This window comes from Erinaceus europaeus, chromosome 3 (genome assembly GCF_950295315.1).
Source record: "Erinaceus europaeus chromosome 3, mEriEur2.1, whole genome shotgun sequence".
In the NCBI taxonomy this organism is placed as follows: Eukaryota; Metazoa; Chordata; class Mammalia; order Eulipotyphla; family Erinaceidae; genus Erinaceus; species Erinaceus europaeus.
Genome location: NC_080164.1, coordinates 127,892,919 through 127,912,926, shown reverse-complemented (window position 1 = coordinate 127,912,926; position 20,008 = coordinate 127,892,919). Strand labels below are relative to the sequence as shown.

At 41.5% G+C, this 20,008-nt stretch overlaps 1 protein-coding gene across 2 annotated transcripts in view; it reads right to left on the bottom strand.

Moving 5' to 3' along the window:
* Positions 1-6,935: 6,935 nt before the first annotated feature.
* ANXA3 (annexin A3) overlaps positions 6,936-20,008 on the bottom strand; it is a 50,259-nt gene continuing 37,186 nt past the window's right edge. For both annotated transcript variants that reach the window (XM_016186748.2, XM_060187918.1), the window contains exons 11-13: positions 16,161-16,219; positions 13,016-13,138; positions 6,936-7,739 (exon numbers count right to left, since the gene is read on the bottom strand). In XM_016186748.2, coding sequence (XP_016042234.1) covers positions 7,680-7,739; positions 13,016-13,138; positions 16,161-16,219 — 242 coding nt within the window. In that variant the 3' untranslated portion in view covers positions 6,936-7,679. The remainder of the gene's footprint in view (positions 7,740-13,015; positions 13,139-16,160; positions 16,220-20,008) is intronic.

The window sequence follows — 20,008 nt, the reverse complement described above, 5'->3', positions numbered from 1 at the left end:
TTGTTGCCTAGTGGCCAGGGAAGGTCTCCATATTGAAACAATTAAAAGCAGATTAAACAGTGCAAAGACTTTTCTTTGTTTTGTCAATGTTACCTAAATGTGCCAGAAATTAAAACAGGACTTAGGAAGAGATGAGAGAGACACATGCGCACACATGCGAGCAAGCACGCGCGCGCGCACACACACACACACGCAGAGAGAGAGAGAGAGAGAGAGGAGCACAAGCACTGCTCTTTCTCCTTCTCACCCAGTCTTCTCTCCAGAACCATGTATACAGAAATTGGAGCTGTTTCTCCAAACAGTTCTTGCTGTTGAGTATAGTCTTCCCATGAGGGGAGGTGAAGGTATGGAGAGAGAGCCTGAGTAACTGCTAGGGGCCCTGGGTGCCGAACACTGTGATCGCTCCCTTAGAACCTGGGGTCTGATGTGAAGTCCAATCAGAGAAGCAGGACCATTCCAGTTGTATTTTGTTCTGCATCACCCATGTGCTAGGAAAGTTGCCTAAGCACAGCCTAGACTTCACAGTGGCTGTAGCCAGAGGCAGGGTGGTCTTCATGGCTCTCATCACCTGTCCGTATCTGGAAAGTAGGTTCCATAATTAGCACCTGCTCTGTGGGTCTCATCACAAAGAAGAGCTAAGTGTGTTTCTAGCTATTTTCATCTGACAGGATCCCACAATAAGTGTTCTAAAGTCAGAAGGGGAAGGGGGGGTGGTGAAGAGGGCAGGGAATGGAAGAAAAAGAGAGCATGAGGGAGAACAAACTTTCCAGTAGATATTTCAGAAACTGAAATACAACCACATGTCCATTAAGGTGGACCCTGCTGTTTGGTATCTAGAGAAGATCTGTTCCCTGGGGGCTATTGGCCCTCTTGCTGCATGCACTCTTTGCTGCGTGGCTTCTTAATACAAACAAATAATACAGGAGGGGGCTGGGTGGTGGTACCCCAGTTGAATGCACATGGTACCACATGTAGGGACCTGAGTTTGAGCCCCTACTCCCCACCTGTGTGGGGGGGCTTCACAAGTGGTAAAATAGGTTTGAAAGTGTCTAACTCCCTATCTATTCCTCCTTTCTCAATTTCTCTCTCTGTCTATCTAAGATAAAAGAAAGGAAAGGAAAAAAAGAGGAAAAATGGCTGCCAGGTGCAATGGATTTGTAGTGCCAGCATCAAGCCCCAATCACAGCCCTGGTGGTAAAAATAAATTAATTATATTAAATTAAAAGTTAAAAAATACAGGCAGGGATTTGGTGGTGGTGCATCTGGTTGAGCACACGTTACAATGTGGAAGGACCTGGGTTTGAACCCACAGTCCCCGCCTGCAGGGGGAAAGCTTTTAGAGTGGTGAAGCAAGGCTGTAGGTGCCTCTCTGTCTCTTTCCTTCTCTATCTCCCACTTCCCTTTCAATTTCTGGCTTTCTGTATCCAATAAATAAATAAAGATAATTTAAAAATATAGGCAGAATGAGGCCATTTGGTAAGCTCACCATCGTTTCAGCATCAGTCTATCATGGATTCCAACTCCCTAGTCAATTCCTCTACTTCCAAGCTCAGTCGAATGCCTGGTGAGTCCTACCCTACAAGCTCTTATTAAGGCTCTAGGTGTTCCCCACCCCAACTTAACAAAATGTCATTAGTATTTCTTTTAGTTCTTTATCCTCTCATTTATCTGTTATCTATAAGCATTATTACATTGGTATTATTTGAGTGGTGCTAGACCCTTGCGCGTGTGCAACCCCACTTTTCCTCGGCTGTCTTTTTCAATTCAGAGAGAGATGCACAGAGAGGGAGAGACACTTCAATACTGCTCCACCATCTGTGGAGTTTCCTCTGGTGCCATGGTGACCCCATGCAGTGCTGGCGCTCAAATCCAGGATCTCTCATATAAGAAGGTGGACAGTTCATTGTGTGAGAGAGCACCTGCTCCATATCTATAAAACTGAAGGGTACAGAGGATCCCACAGCATATTTGATAATATTTTACAGAGCACATCATACTTCTCTATACTCAGTGAGAAATGACCAGCATTTCCATAGCCCTTCATTTATGTTGGGTCAGTCTCCATTCATTGGTCCATTTAATTCATGTAACCCCAAAAGAACTTGTGTGGGTTTTGATGCTCCCCTTTCCTCTAGTACCTGGTTGTGTTCTTAAATGCACACAGCTGAGTTATTCACAGTGGGTTATTTTGGTGTCTTGGGTTCAGGGGTTTTAGAATTTCTTTTTTTAGTTTACTGTGTCAGCCATTGAATACTACTCCTATTCTGTTCTCTGACTCTAAAAACTTGCTCCTTTTTACTTTAGACTTTGTCAAATTCATGGCAACAGACAATCTCAGCCTTCAGAGCAGGGCTGACTCTGGCAGATAAAACTGGCAGAAAGTTGAGTTTGTTGAGACTGGAAGAAACAGAACACTGATAAATCGACTAGAACACAAAGTGTCTAATACTTGCTCTCCTTTCCTAGTCCCGCAGAAGACAGACAAGAGAGTGGGTGGGAGAGATATGAGCTTGTCAGTTTGCTGGGGTGGGGTTGAAAATAAATTTGGGGGTACTTTCCATGGTTTATAAAACACAAAGTTTCATAGGCAAGGAAATGCCAAGAGGTCTGCTTTCTCTTCTTTCCTAATTATAGACGTGAGGAGTTAACTTCACAACATCCCAAAATCCCCTGAGAGAAAACTGAGTACAAGCAATTGTAAGTCTTCCAAATGGAGCCAGAGGGGAACAGGTAGCAATTACTGAGCACCTAAGGAACAGCAGGGCCTGTGCTGAGAATGTCACCTGGGGGCTGGATGGTAGTATACTTGGTTGACTGGACATATCGCCAGGGGCAAGAATTTGGGTTCAAGCCCCCAGTCCCTGCCTGCAGGGAAGCTTCACTGAGCTGTTAAACAGTGCTGCAGGTGTGTGTGGGGTGGGGTGGGGTGGGGTCGGTGAGTCTCCCCTCCTCTAGCTTCCCCTTTCAATTTCTGTACCAGTAAATACTAAAATAAATTAAAAGAACATGACCTGAACTGACTTACTGACACCTCACACCTACCTGAATGTGAACCAAGACAAGACACTGCCACTGTAGCTTTACAGAGAAGGAAACCAAGGCAGGAAGAGTTAAGTGAGCTGCTCTCAGGTCTCAGACAGTGATCAGGTGGGTAGGAAACAAGCTGAGTTACTTCCAGAAATGCTCATCAACACTTACCATCTGCCATTTGCCAGTTATGCCAGTGTGATTACTTGAAACTACTTTTGATTGGGTTCAATTCCTTGCCTGTTTCCTTTCATTTAATCCTCACAAATCTTTTAAAGTGGGTGCTAATTTATTGGGTTTGCAACAAGGTGTAAAGACAGTATCTGAAGCTGGAAGATTCCTCACCTGGTAGAGCACACACTTTGCCATGAGCGAGGACCTGCATCATGCATGAGAGGAAGCTTCACGAGGGGCGAGGCAGTGCTGTGGTATCTCTCCTTCTTTCTATTTGTATGATGAGGGGGAGGGGTGTACCAGGAGTGTTAAAATCATGCAGACGCAAGACCCTTGTGAAAATATATGCTTTCTGTCAAAGAGTCAGTGCTATAAACAGTTAAAATGGATAGTAGAGGCTCGACTTTGAACCCAGTATGATCTCCCTCTAAAATCAATAATTCAAAGACTAAGTAAAATTGTGGAATGGAGGTTATCAATGTGACACGAAACTAGTGGAAGTGGGAGAAGATATTACACAGGGGGCCTGGGTGGTGGCCCACCTGGTTGAGTGCACGTTACAATGTGCAAGAACCCAGTTCAAGCTCCCAGTCCCTACCTGCAGGAGAAAAGCTTCAAGAGTGGTGAAGCAGTGTTGTAGGTGTCTCTTTCCCTATCTCCTGCTTCCTTCTGATTTCTGGCTGTCTTTGTCCAATAAATAAGGATAATAATATTAAAAATAATGAAAATAATACACAGAAGTAAAGTCTGAATTATACTATCTAATAATTTCTCCTGTGGTCAGGGAGGTGGTATAGGAGAATACAGGATGTGCATGTGTGAGCCCTGGGCTTGGTCACATATGTTAGAATGGTGCTCTGGTCTTTCTCACATTCCCTCCATCTCAATCTATCTCATGAAACAAATCTTTTCAAAAAATTCCCTTAAGGACATCCTTACAACCAGACAAGAGACTCCACTATTCACCTTCACTTATCATTCGTGCAGCTCCCAATGAATAGAGCTAACAATCTATCCTTGTAGAACAATGTGTACCAATAACTTGCCTTCTGCAGTTCACCAGTCACTGAGTCCAACTTGTAGACTTTCTCCTCCTTCAGCATTCAAGGACTCAACTTAGTGCATAAGGAGATCGCTTTAATGTAGTCTCACTTGGGCAAGTGATTTTTCCAAGGAAAAGTCAATACATATTTCCTGTAAATATAGGTGGTTCTAGCAATGATGGGAATCAAGAGAATTGATTCAAATGACACATATGTTCCTTGAGGAGGAATTCTGCAGTAACAATGGGATACCCTGGCCATAGCAAGATTTTGTAACAATACTTTTAGTATACCTGCATGTTAGCTATTGGACCAGTTACTAAAGTCATGGCCCCCTTGGAATATACCTAAAATAGACTTCCAAGCTTCTTCCCACATGAAAACCTTTAGTTCCATATGCTCTATTCTTACCTTCAGGTTCCTGATTATTAAACAGTTTGTCCTGATTTATCTCACTGCTTTTCAGCCACCAAGTTGCAGATGCTACCATGACGCCAACCTGACTTCCCTGGACAGACAACTTCACCAATGTGTCTTGGAAACTCATCTCCTCCAGGCCCTGCCCCACTAGGGAAAGGTAGAAACAGGCTGGGGATATAGATCAATCTGCTGTCATCCATGTCCCGTGGAGAAGCACTTACAGAAGTCAAACCTCCCACTTTCTGTACCCCATGATCTTTGGTCCATACTCTCAGAGGAACAAATAGGGAACCTTCCAATGAAGGGGATGGGATATGGAACTCTGGTGGTGAGAATTGTATATAATTGCACACCCTCTTATCCTACAATCTTATCAATCATTATTAAATCACTAAAAATAAATAAATAAAATCCTGGGGGGAAAAAGATTCTGTAGAGAGTAGAATAAAGATCTTTCCCTGGTAATTCTGAAGCAATTAAAGCAGGTTTTGCCTTTTGGGACAGAATTGTGGAGTCCACTTTGAACTTGACCTGCCACCTGGTGGACACTGGAGGTAATCCAAACCTGGCCCTTGACTAATATACTGTATTAATATGCTAATATGATCTAGGCTAACATTTATGGAGGGCTTACTAAATGTTATGTATTACACTGAACACTTGTTAACTGTTTATCAAAATAAATTTAGAAGAAACTACTGTTGCCCCCCCCCCCCCCATTTTAAAGGTGAGGAACATGTGATGTAGCAAGGAAAAGTGCTGAGAGTCTCAGATCTGGGTAGCCTGACTCCAAGGCTCATGCACTCAGTCACACCCCTGTCCTGTGCTGTATCCCTTCACTCCGTGTGGTATTTAAGTGTCAAATAAGGGAAGTGTTAGTGAAGAGGCACATTGCTGCTGGTGGTTTCTGCCCTCCAGCCTCTAGGAAGGACTTGCATTGCTTATTGGACTGAGGGGCCCAAGGTAGAGTTATGGGAGGAGGAGAAAACTTGTTCTAGAGTGGTTTTCAGAGCAGCATACTGAACTCTCTTAGTTAAGCTAAAGGATGGTGAGGCAGTGGTGCACATAGTACAAAGCACAAGGACCTGTACAAGGATTCAGGTTCCAGTCCCTGCTCCTCACCTGCAGGGGAGAAGCATCACGAGCAGTAAAGCAGGTCTGCAGGTGTCTTTCTCTCTAGCTTCACTTCCCCTCTCAATTTCTTTCTGTCCTATCCAATAAAATGGAAAAAAATAGCCATCAGGAGCAGTGGATTAGTGGTTCAGGCACCGAGCCCCAGCGAGAACCCTGGAAGTTAAAAAAAAAAAAAAAAAGAATGGTGATTGTGTAACAGTGAAAATGGTATCATGTGCCCTGCCATCCCACCACATGAAGACATGACAAGGGACACACAGGGATTTGTGTACATAGAAAAAGGAACTCAACTGTTTAAACACAGGGAAGTTTTCTTCTGGACCCAAATGGGTATACTGGATTTAACTGTCACGTTGAAGAATCTCTAAGAATTAAGGAGACAGTGTTGCTGGTGTCCCAATATGGACCTGGGTGTTAGAGCGATACACAATTCCTGGCAGCACATGTACCAGAGTGATGAAACACTGTCGCTCTCTCCTCCTACCTTTCTCATTAGTAAATAAAATCTTTTTAAAAATAACAAGGAAGGTAGGTGTTATAGTTATCACCATTTTTTTTCCAGATGAGAATACTTGGGTGTAGCAGGGTCTAGTAGTTTCCACCACCACAGAGGAAGTAAATGGGAGGGCAGGAAGGGAGATGGGAGGGCAGGAAGTCAAACCAGCTGTGTTGGACTCTGCATCCCTGCACTTTATTCCCACCCTGCAACTCCCAGAACAAACAGTAACTTCCTCTCACTCCTTTTGAAAGGCCTCTGAAGTGGTTGCTAGTGGGAATGTATTGATCAAAAGCTCTGCACTATTGCAGTTTGCTTGTTTCTATCCAGGTCCAGATGAAAATTTGACTGCATACATTTAATGTTGAGATATTTCCTATTAGGCCCCTTTCCAAAACAGCATGAGGGATTTTTTTTTAACATACATGCAGTTTTATAAACTGACTTTAGAGAAAAAGGAAGCTTTTGAAAGCCATTCTGGGAAAGTAGTATTTAGCATGAAACAACCACAATTCATGCTTGCCCTGCAGACAGGAAGTGGTGAGATTAATTGTTGAGCAGATGTTTTCTGAAGGCTGAAGGAACTTGTCATGCATTGCCCCTCTTCTAGCTGGATCACAGCTACAAAGGACAGACCATGGTTACACATGGCTTCATTTTCATTCCTTTCCTAAAGATGAATGTGATTAATAAGGCAACATGGAAGTTTGAGGAGCCACAGTTTTTATGAGAAAAACGTATTTGAAAATATCACATTAGTTGTTGGCACCAAGAAGATGCTGCAAACAAACCAATTACATTAGCAAAAGTGATAGCTTTCATTACCTGCATTTACACTTCCTGGTTTAGAACTCAACATAGATTCTCACTTCCTAAGTGAAAATATAATTTGGATAGTATTAGTAGGTCCTTAATAGCTTTCTTCTGCTCCTCCTCTCCTCCTCCTCCTGCTCCTTCTCCTTCTTCAGGTCTTGGGTACTTGCACACAGGTCATTTCACTGTTACAGGCCACCTTTTCATTCAGAGAAACAGAGAGCAAGAGAGACACTATAGCACCAGAGCCTCCTCTGATGTGATGCTGGGGACTCCAACCTGTGCCACGCTCATGGCAAAGCATGTGCACTATCTGGTAAGCTACCTCCCTGGCCCTCTTAGTAGCATTTTATAATTTCATTTATAAATGATCACATTCGAGTCAAGTGTTCTAGAATAGCCATCCTTTGTTATTGTTGTGGAAAAGTTGAAAGGTCAATTAGGAGCAAGGGCTGCTGTTTACACAGCATTTACATTGCTTGTGCTTTTCAGTGCTGTGGGAAAGGGGTAAGTGGAGTTGCTGCAGAAGCCCCTCGTGGGAGTGGGCGGCATCTGGAGATTGTGTTCTTGACTCAGTCATCTCCTCCGCAGATCTTTACGAGAGTGATTTCATAGTCTCCAGAAGTATCTGACTGCACAGAATAGAAAAGATAGAGCATAAGTAATGAAGGGATCGTAAGTTTATCAAATTTCACAGGCTGTCAGATCCATTAGGGTATGACACTCATGTGTTATCTAATCACTGCACCTGGGATTCCATCATTCAATCATATTTGGATAAAATTATGTTCCAGTCTAACATCCTTAAATATATGTTTAAATTATTCCTGGCATATAATAATTAAATCTCAATTTGAGTTCAAAAGAATAAAATTGCACCAATTATGTAATATGCAACATTAATTTTTAATAAAGTATCTTAAATAATCATTTTTAATAGTACTTAGTAGCTATTAAATTCTTGCTAGTCTTAGGGTTTAAAGTATATTAACCGCATTAACTTTTATAACTGTTTGACTCTTATGACATCAGTATCGCAGCAGGTATCTTAAGTATTTCTTTTTTTAATTTCTAAAATTATCTTTATTTATTGGATAGAGACAGCCAGAAATCTAGAGGGACGGTGGAGATAGAGAGTGAGAGAGAGACAAAGAGACACCTGCAGCACTGCTTCACCACTTCTGAAGCTTTCCCCCTACAGGTGGGGACTGGGTACTTGAACCTGGGTCCTTGAGCATTGTGATGTGTGCGCTCAACCAGGTGTGCCACCATCCGGCCCCGGTATCTTAAGTATTTCTATCCCTCCCTTTTTTCTTGTATTTGATAGGGCATGGAGAAATTGGGGTGGTGGGACAGAGAGGGAAAGTGAATCAACTGCAGGCCTGCTTCACTGGTCATGAAGCTTCTGGGAAATAATAGGTATTTCTATCTAACCCATAAGTAAAACAAGAGTGATCAGAAAACTTGCCCCCAATTATACTAAGAAAAAGACAGGATTCACATCCAGAGAGCTATAACATGCTACAACACTTGGCTTATGGTGAAATGAACCACACCCCCAGAACAATATCCCCAAAGAATATCTTTCTAAGTTCCTTTCCTCTACTAAGTCAAGAAAAGGTCTTGGTCTGGAAAAGATATTATGTGAAGCAGAGGTTTAAAGTACAAAGGTAAAACTGAGTTTGCTATGCAGATTTTTATTGAAGGTGAAACCTGATTTTGGGGGAAAGACAGATAGGACTTGTATGGGAAAGGTCCCAGGTCTGATTCCCAGCACCAAAAACCTGAGCTGAATAGTGCTCTGGACAAGAAACACAAAGACCAAAGATATTACATTCAAAAGGACATGGGTTCAAGCCCCTGGTCCCCATCTGCAGGGAGGAGACTTTAGAAGTCATGAAATAGTCTCTCTCTCTTTCTCTCTCTCTCTCTCCCCCTCTCCCTGGCCCTCTCCCTCTTCCTCTCTCTTTCTCTCTCTGTTTCCCTTTCAATTTCCTTTTGTCCTATTGAAAGGATGAAAGAAAGAAAGAGAAAAAGAAATGGCCACTAGGTGGATTCTTTGTGTAGACACTGAGTGCCAGTGATAACTCTGATAGCAAAGACAGACAAACACACACACACACACATACAGAGAGAGAGAGAGAGAGAGAGAGAGAGAGAGAACACTTAATTTTGACTTAAGATTATCTATATTCCTCACATTATTCTTCATTTACTCAGAGTAATTCAAACAATGAGCACTTCCTATCACTTAAGCTTCACATTCAGGGTAAATGCTAGAGGAACAATACTATAAATGAGGAAATAAAGAAGGGTCACCTCTGCTTTCATAGTAAGACACAACAGGCTTTAACACTCTTCTATTTACTTCAGTTCCTTCTCTATTGGTTGACTACTGCCGGTCAACAGTTCTCTAGTTTCATGTTAAAAGAGCTCCCTCTAGCCACCTCTGACCAAAGTTGTAATGAAATAGCAATTCTGTCATAGAGGAAAACAGAACCAAAGACTGGGCATTACAAAAGAGAGGTCTAGCTCCTGAATTACAGAGGCCTAACAGTCTGAAAAGATCCTATTCAACAACAGAAAAAAAGGCTGCTGCCCCCCTTTTCCAGATAGGAAGAGAGAGAGAATAATACTACAGCACTGAACCTCTCCTCAGTGCAATGGTAACTGTGCTAGACAGTGGGCTATGTGTGTGACAAAGCTTTGTCATGTGCAGGACCCAGTGAACTATCTAGCTTGCCTGAGATTGCTAATGAGTACTGGGTGACAAAAATAAGACAATATTATATAAATTAATATTATAAGTTGAACCCTTTAGCCATGGATTTTCCCTTCCTATGAAGTTATGCATAAGTTTAAATATTTCCTGATACTCTTAAGTCTCAGTTATCCACACTACTGGGGGAGGGAGAGCAACAGAGTGATTTAAATTTCTAGCCTGCTGAGGGTGAACTGAAAGCCATTTTTGTGTTTCAACGTTGTTACCGGCAATGTTTATAATGTATGAGTCTACTTTTCTGCCTTAGTAAGTACAACAAGGTTAACATTATTAAATCTCCTTCAGTTAATTGAAACTGTTGTAATGTGTCAGGATCAATTCAGATTGAATTGGGTGTGAGCAACTGAGGAAATCTATGGTAAGCCTCAGGCACAGATTGAGTATTGCTTTTTTGAGTAAGTTCTGGATGTCAACTTAGATATGCATTAATTTTATTATTATTTTGCAAAAGTTTAGTTCAAAGGCAAAAAACTCTGGAAACCTTAAAAATAGAAGAGAGGGAGAGAGAGAGAAACAAAAGAAAAATCAGAAGCAAACAAACTCTCAGATTTTGTGAGGATTATGTTATTGTTGGGAGAGTGGGGACACAACTTTGGCAATGTGGAAGAATATACCGTGTATGTCTGCAAACTCATAAATAAACAAAATTAACATTAGAAAGATAATAAATAAGGGGGCTGGGTGATGACACACTCAGTTAAGTGCATGCACCAGTACAAATTGCAAGGATCCTAATTCGAGTCCCGGCTCCCCACCTTGTGCAGGGACGCTTCACAAGTGGTGAAGCAGGTCTGCAGGTGTTTATCTTTCTCTCTCTTTCTCTCTCCATCTCCACCCCCCCCCAAATTTCCCTCTGTTCTATCTAATAAAATGGAAAAAATGGTTGCCAGAAGCAGAGAATTCATAGTGCCTGCACCAAGTTCCAACGATAACCCTGGAGGCAAAAAAAAAAAAAAAGTAAATAAACCAGTAAATCAAGTTGACTGATTAATGCTCATTCATTCTTCAATTAATTCAAAAGCCACTTATGGAGCCTGAAATAGGGACAAAGGCACACACCAATGTGTACCCTGCTGACTGTGGTGGGTGCGGTTTGGCAAAGTTTGGACCAAGGACTATGGCTGTTTGAGGAGATACAGAGACTCTAAGTTGTAGTATCCTAGGTGGTTTCTGCTGTCCCCTCCCACCCAGTGCGGGACCCAAGCCTTTTAGGGGCTTGAAAAGGTCACTGCAGAACTGGAATCCACATGGTGTCTACTGATCCCCCAGTGAGCCTGGGACATGGCGCAGTGGTTAGAGCACGGACTAAAAGCACAAGGTCCTGGGTCTGGTGACACCCAGCATTGCATGTGTCAGAGTGGTGCTCTGGTTCTCCCTCTTTGTCCTTCCCTTTTTCTCCTTTCCTCTCTCATGTTAGTAAGTAAACAAATCTTTAAAGAAAAGGATTCCTCTGTGAAACTAGGTTGCTGGACAGCTCTGCTCCACACTGAGCTTTGGGCCTCCATCACTCTTTTGTCCCTGAGAAGTCCAAACTCAGCTCCTGGGTCCCAGTTCTGTTAAGAGGCCTCTGGCAGTTCTACTCTGATTTTTTTTTTTGCCTCCAGGTTATCACTGGGGCTCAGTGCCTGCACTAGGAATCCACTGCTCCTGGAGGCCATCTTTTCTGCACTGTTGTTGTTGGATAAGACAGAGAGAAATCAAGAGAGGAGGGGAAGACAGAGAGAGGAAAGAAAGATAAGACACCTGTAGACCTGCTTCACTGCTTGCAAAGTGACTCCCCTGCAAGTGGAAAGCTGGGGGCTCAAACAGATATCCTTGCGTTGGTCCTGCATTTTGCACTATGTGCCCTTAACCTGGTGCACTACTGCCGGGCTCCCAGTTCTACTCTGATTTAAATCCACTTGTCTCCAACTTGGTCTAAGACTCTCTACTACTAATTTCCTTGAGAGATTTCCTAGAGGTGGGTGGAGCAGCCAAGATATGGGTGCTGCCTCCATGTCTCCCAAGCTGGCCCTAGTGCACATTCTCACCTGTCAGTGGTGCTGGTAGTGGAATCTGCACGCTCAGCAACTGCAGCTTCCATGTTGTTTATGCGAACTGTCAGGGACAGACACCACCAAATATAATTTCTAAGTTTAAAACAGGAAGAGCAAAATGCCCCTGAAAAAGTTTTTTTTTTTTTTTCTAGTTCTGAAATCTTGGGCATTTAACTGGTGCTTTTCTACTTCTCCTTCTCCTTCTCCTTCCTCTTCTTCTTCCACAAATTGCATATGCAAACTGCTTTCTTGCAGTTTTTGTTTTGTTTTTAAATTTTTTTTCTACTTTTTTTTGTATTTTATTTATTTTATTTTTGAGAGAGATGTATAGAGACAAAGTCACAGAGAAAAAATGCCAGAGCACTGAACAGCTCTGGCTAATGGTGGTGTGGGATTCAACCTGGGACTTCAGAGCCTCAGGCATGAGAGTACCGTTTTTTTGTTGGTTAATTTTGTTTTTGTATGAAGTGTTTAAAATTGAACACATATTCTGGGCTGCGGAGCCACTATCTCGGCCCAATTTTCAGAAGTGTTTAAAAGAAGATTATGAATAAGATAGAATCAGAGAAGGGGCTAGAGAGATATCATAATAGTTATGTAAAAATATTTTCATGTCTGAGGTTCCAGAGGGCCCATGTACCAGAAGCCAGAACTGAACAGTAGATCAGTTAAAAAAAAAAAAGAATTAGAAAGAGAGCACAGCACTGCCCCACCATCCATAAAGTCCTACCCATTTTGTATTTGTTACTCTCACGAGGCACCCAGGACCAAACCCAGTCACGAGAATGCAAGGAGACACCTCCCCAGCCATATTTTCCAGCTTTCTTTCTTCCTTTTTTTTTTTCTGGCCACTAGTGTTATTGCTGGAGTTTGGTGCTGCCACTATGAATCCACTACTTCCAGCAGCAGCTATCTTTATATCCTTGTTTTCCTTTTTATTTGGTAGGACAGAGAAATTGAGAGGGGCAGGCGCAATAGAGAGGAAGAGAGAAAGACGCCTAAAGACCTGCTTCGCTGCTTCTGCTGTAGGTGGGAAGTGGGAGCTCAAACCTGGGTCCTTGTCCTTGGCCATTTTTATGAGAAAACTTACTTTAATTGCGGAATATAAGGAATAGCCACAAAGCTTCTTAAACTCAGTTCGAATGTCCAAAAGGTCAATTTCTGATCTGGATACCATGATTCGGTTCAGAGTAAATTCATCAGTTCCAGCACCCTGTTAAAAAAAAAAATGCAGGCATCCCAATAGATATCTTATTGGTCACAAAATAACATGCATACAAGTCTACACTTTTAAAGAAGCAGACAGTGATACAACAAATATGCAACCACAGCAAACTTCTTCATTTACCATCAAACTCCATCATTCATTTCATCAAGAAATATACACTGGGCACTTACTTTGTCCTGGCAACATACTGAAATGGTGAAGACAGGGATTAAATAGCTTTATTAAGCTCCCAGCTTTGTCAATGACGTAGTCAAGAAAACAGATAATTTTTTAAAATTTATTTTATTAATGAGAAAGATAAGAGGAGAAGGAGAAAGAGCCAGACATCACTCTGGAACATGTGCTGCCAGGGATCGAACTTAGGACCTCATGCCTGAGAGTCTAGTTCCTTAACCACTGTGCCACCTCCCGGACCACAAGAAAGCAGATCATTTTAATAGAATCTGACATGCAAGAAATAATGGGGAGTAGGAAAGCATGTGTTAGAGAGGCCTAAGATAGACTAAAGACTAAGAATGACTTGTCTGTGAAAGTGATACTGAGACAAGGAAGGCCTAAGTCATCATCCAGCAGAAAGAAGGGAGGGATTCATAGAGAGGGTACAGAGTATTCCAGCAGAGGGTTTGGGACAAAAAAGAAGGCCACATTCAAGGTTATACAAGTTGTGAAAAGGAACAGCAGGAGATGTATCTGGAAAGGCAAGACTTGAGCACTACAGAATGAAATCCTGATTTTACCCAAAATGTCACAATCTTTTTAACATGTGGGTAATGAGATTAGATCACATTTGTGGTTCTAGAAGATCCCTTTAAAGCTATGAGGAAGGTATTTCAGAGTAATAAGATACAGATAACAGAACAAAACTAACAGCTTAGAGACCCATCTAGAGACTGCAGTAACACAAGAGAAATGACCCTGGCCTAGACTTGAATGATCACAGTAAGAATGGGAGAAATGGGGCGTCAGGTGGTAGCTCAGTGGGTTAAGCTCAGGTGGTATGAAGTGCAAGGACTGGAGTAACGATCCTGGTTCGAGCCCCCTGGCTCCCCACCTGCAGGGGGAGTCGCTTCATAAGCAGTGAAGCAGGTCTGCAGGTGTCTATCTTTCTCTCCTCCTCTCTACCTTCCCCTCCTCTCTCCATTTCACTCTGTTCTGTCCAACAACGACAACATCAATAACAACAACAATAACTACAATAATAATAAAAAACAAGGGCAACAAAAGGGAAAATAAATAAAAAATATTAAAAAAATTTTAAAAAGGATGGGAGAAACGGGTAAACTTAATAGATACATATAAAGATAGTTTGACAGAAGTTAATGATGTGTTATTCAGTTTCAACTTCTGGGCTTTCAGAAAAGTCATGATGTATTTTTTAAAAACTGTTTTTCTCAACAAGGGCAACAAAAGGGAACAAATAAGTATTTAAAAAAATTTAAATGATTTTCTATGTAAAAATGTTCCATGACTTTTCCAACAACCCAATACACACCAGACATTGTTCTAAGTCTGTATATATAGCAGTAACTGTACTGTATATATAGCAGTAACAATGTAGACTTTATTATTATTTATTTTTTAACCAGCTGAGCACTGTTCAGCTCTGGTTTATGGTGGTACTGGGGATTGAACCTGGGACCTCTGAGCCTCAGGCATGAAAGTCATTTTGCATTATCATTATGTTGTTTCCTCAACCCACAACACAGATTTTTATCTGTTTTCATGGAATTTTCATTCTACTGGATGGAGACAGTCTAGAAAAGGAACCTGTTTAAGCACCCTGAAGAAAATCAAACAGGGAAAATGGGGTGGATTGTGACTGAGCCGATGAGCCAGCTGAGCTGTGGAGTCAGGGAAAAGACCTCTCTCAGGAGTCAGCCTTTGAACTGAGTGAGACCTGAAAGTAGAAGGAACCCATCATAGGATCTGGAGGAGGCACATTCCAGATCCAGAGGGCAACAATGGAAAGATTATGGTATGGGAACAGACTAGTCACAGTCAAGAAGGAGAAAGAAGGTCAAAGTGGCTGAGGCACAGAACACAAGGATGGGGGGATAGGGCTCACTCAGTGGGTTGGGCCTGGTCCATTCCTGTCAGTGCTAACCACTGAGGTGGCTTAACTGAGGCAATGCCCTGAAGTGAGCAGACATCTGTGATGTGAGGGAAAGGATATATTCACTTAGGATGTAACTTTGGAAGTGGATGTGGACTTCTACTAGAAATTTCCAGTAAAGAATCTCAGGAAAGGGCTTAAAAGAGATCATGATTGCATGATGGTTACACAAAAACATACTCATGACTGAGGCTCCAAAAATCCCAGGTTCAATCTGCAACAATGCTATAAGCAAGAGCTGAATAGTGCTCTGGTCTTGGGTGTGCTCTCTTTTGTATCAAAAATAAAACAAATTATATATATTAAAATGAAAGAATCTAAGGTAACCTGGAGCTATGAAAGAGCAGGAAGAACTCCAGGGGTCACAGACTTCACCATCTGGCAGTGCCAGCAGATAAGGAAGTAGACTTCCCATGAAGCAAATGACTACAGACTCTGCTTGCTTTATTCTAAGTCAAGCAGCTTTAGAGACTACAGGACTGAATGGGTCAGTCTGAGGTTTAGATTTTCAAAACAAGGTCGACTGCCTATACTCACTGTGAAGTGAGAGAAATAATTTAGTCAATACTTCACTGTTCCTAGCCCAGTATGATTGGAACACTCATTATACCAAACCCATGAGACAAATTAGCAGACAAATTAGCTATAAAAGAAATTAATCCAGTTATGAAGTGTTGAGTAGAAAACTGTTTGACTTCACTTGGTTTCTCACCTAATTACTTTTGTAATGCATTCACTGCATTCTTTGAAACAAACAGTTCCCATATTAAAAAAGGAAAAGAAGAAGAAATTAATCAAAGTGAAAAGGAAACCAAAAAATGTATAACCATGAGGCAATATTCTCACATTTTCCCTGAGGGAAGCTAAGAGTGTACATGGAAATTTTAGACCAACCTTCAAAGCTCCATGCAGTCTTTCAGCTAAAAAGGCAGGTGTGTTCCTTGCACAGCGCACTGTTGTAAGAAGCAAAGGAATACTCAGTTTCATTTACAAGATATTGAGTTAATCTATAGTAATATGTCTCAAAGATAATCTACCCCCCTTCCCACAACTGAGATTCATTAAGAATGAAAGAATGCATGCTTAACCTGAATTTCAAAGTCTTACAATTTCACATTTGCAAAAAAAACTTTAGCACAGTAATTATCTTTAGCCATGGGGAAAATAAAGTTACCTGCCAAAGAAACTCCCACAGTGGCTGACTCATAGCCAGATCTGACACATCAACACCTACGCTTACACTGATAACACCCTAGCGTGCACCATTGTTCCATTTCTAACATCTTTGACCACTGATGAATAACTTGGTCTCAAGACTGCAGAGCTATGACTCCAAATAACTCATTAGATAAGGAGAGGCACTGGCATTCAGTAGAAACCCAATTTTTTTCCACTGGGGAAAAAAAAAATCCCCCTCTTAAATGATTAAACATTTTTTAAAGGATTAAAATATAGAAGCTTGTTAGAGAAATTACACTACTCAGTCCCTGTAATCTATATTCAATTGTTAAAATAATAATATATTTTGTTCCATTCTTTTCATGATCAATTTTCCCTTAAGTTTTTATTTTCAACTAATGACTAAAACATATTCTAGCCAACCGGATACAGCAGTATATTAAAGATTGTTCATCATGACCAAGTGGGGTTTATACCAGGGATGCAAGGTTGGTTTAATTTATGTAAATCAATCAGTGTGATCCACCACATCGATAAAAGCAAGACCAAAAACCACATGGTTCTATCAATAGATGCAGAGAAAGCCTTTGACAAAATCCAACATCCCTTTATGATCAAAATGCTACCAAAAGTGGGAATAGATGGAAAATTCCTCAAGATAGTGGAGTCTATATATAGCAAACCTATAGTCAACATCATACTCAATGGTGAAAAACTGGAAGCACTTCCCCTCAGATCAGGTACTACACAGGGCTGCCCACTATCACCATTACTATTCAACATAGTGTTGGAAGTTCTTGCAGTAGCAATCAGGCAGGAGCAAGGAATTAAAGGGATACACACTGGAAGAGAAGAAATCAAAGTCTCCCTATTTGCAGGTGATATGACAGTATACATAGAAAAACTTAAAGAATTCAGGAAGCTTTCGGAAATTATCAGGCAATATAGTAAGGTGTCAGTCTACAAAATTAGCATACAAAAGCCAGTGGCATTCCTTTATGCAAACACTAAGTTGGAAGAAGAAATCCAGATATCAATTCCTTTTACTATAGTGACAAATACAATAAAATAACTAGGAATAAACCCTACCTAAGGAAATGATCTTTTAATTTTTTTATTAAGAGGGTTAATGCTTTACAGTACAATCATTAATATATGCATATAATTTCATTATATAATAGGCTCCCAAAGTTTTCTTCCTATCCTCCCTCTCTCTTCCTCCCCAGAGTCTTTTGCTTTGGTGGAATACACAATGTCCAGTCCATGTTTCACCTTGTGCTCAACCCTCCCTGTATCTGTTAAGGTCTGTTAATAAGTGAGATCATTTGGTATTCATTCTTCCCCTTTTGGCTTATCTCACTCAACAGGCTGTTTCATCCAAGAGGATTCAAAGGAGACAACCTCATCATATTATTAACAGGTGAGTAGTATTCCATTGTGTATATATCACTTTTTTCAAATACTCATCTGATGTTGGACATTTAGGTTGCTTCCAGGTTCTGGAAATTATAAACTGTGCTGCTATGAACATAAGCACACACAGATCTTTTCTAGTAGGTGTTTCTCTCTCCTTTGGGTAAATTCCCAGGAGAGGAATTGCTGGGTCATGGAGTAGGTCTATTCCTAATATCCCAGTAAGTCTCCAAATTGCTTTTCACAATGGATGGACCATTTTGCACTCCCATCAGCAGTGAAGAAGTGTCCCTCTTACTCCACATCCTCTCCAGCATTTGTCATTTCTGTCCTTTCTAATGAATACTATTCTCACAGGTATAAAGTGGTGTCTCATTATTTGCATTTTCTTCAGTACTGAAGACCACTAGCAGGGAAACTCTGGAGCCTGTGAAGTTCATGGAAATGCCAAGTAGTCACAGTTATGCATTACTCTTCCTCTGTGTTGTCTTGGTCAAATTTTAATCAAGTCTTTCCCCTCCCAAGGGCTTGAACTTATCTACCAGCTTGAGTGAGCATATGATTCCCAAGAATCAACTGACACAAAGAGACACATTTCCTGTCAAACCTCAAGAATCATGTTTCTAGAGACTGACACACTAATGATGGCCCCTGTGGTCACTATCAGGCCTCCCCCATCATTGGGGGCCTAGTCAGGGAATTCTCGGATTCCCACACAGATATGATGGGCCTAGACATCTAACAGATCCCTCTCTCCACCATCACTGGTCATCTCCATCAGGAACAATATCACAAACCCTTCATGGTCCTCTAAAGGACCTTGCCTTCAATGTAGAACAACAATGGTAGAAAATGCCCCACTCTCTGAAGGGAGGCTGGGTCAACATACTCTACCAGTTGAGGAAGACTGGTCCTGAAATGAGTGCAGCTTAGAATGTCCCTACCTATGACTATGAAATGTGAGCTCAAACTGACTGGGATGCAGAGGTTACACAGGCTGCTGTGCTGAATATGAATAAACACAGGCCCTGGGTCAATACAATGGGATTTACAGTTAATGGTACTTACATACTTTTCCCATTTTGGGGAGCTACTCTCTTCCCTGATCCAGATTTCTGGTCCTATTCCAAACTCTGACTCAGTCCTCCCAGACAATACTTTTAGCCCACCTGCATGTTAGCTGTCTGGCCCAAGCAAAAATTAGTAAAGTCATGGGCCCATCATAATATAGCTAACATAGACTTACTAGCTTTTTCCAACATGAAGATCCCAAATTTCACCTGCTATATTCTTATCTTTAGGTTCCTGATTATTAAGCAAATTGTTCTGCTTTATATTTTAATGTTTTTCAGCCACCAAGTTGCAGATGCTACCATGATGCCATCCTGACTTCCCTGGGCAGACAACCTCAACAATGTGTCCTAGAACCCCACCTCCCCAGAGTACCACACCACTAGGGAAAGGTAGTAACAGGCTGGGGTATGTATTGACCAGTCAATGCCCATGCCCAGTGGAGAAGCAATTACAGAAGCCAGACCGCCCACTGTCTGCATCCCATATAGATCTTTAGTCCATACTCCCAGAGGGATAAAGAATAGGGAAGTTTCCCATGGAGGGGATGGGTACAGAACTCTGGTGCTGGTGGGAGTGAGGCAGTGAAACACCAGGTTAAGCACTCTGGTGGTGGGAAATGTATAGAATTGTACTCCTCTTATTCCACAATCGTGTCGATCATTACTAAATCACTAATAACATAAAATTTAAAAAAAGGATCATGCCTTTGTATTCACCTAGCTTCCCCTTAAAAGTGTATGTTAAGGTCTGCTTACCCCTCCCTACAAAAGAAAATCCTCATCTGGTTGCTTTTGATCACCTCTGAGATCAAAGTATTCTCCCCATTACAGTAATATTTTTCTTTAAAGATTTTACTTATTTGTTAATGAGAAAGATAGGAGGAGAGAGAGAAAGAACCAGACATCACTCTGGTATATGTGCTACCAGGGATCGAACTTGGGACCTCCTGCTTGAGAGTCCCATGCTTTATCCACTGCACCACCTCTTGGACCACCACAATAATATTTTTCAATAAAGTCTGTGGGGGGGCATCACTGGCACTTCACCACTCCAGGCTGACTTTTTCAGACAGAAAC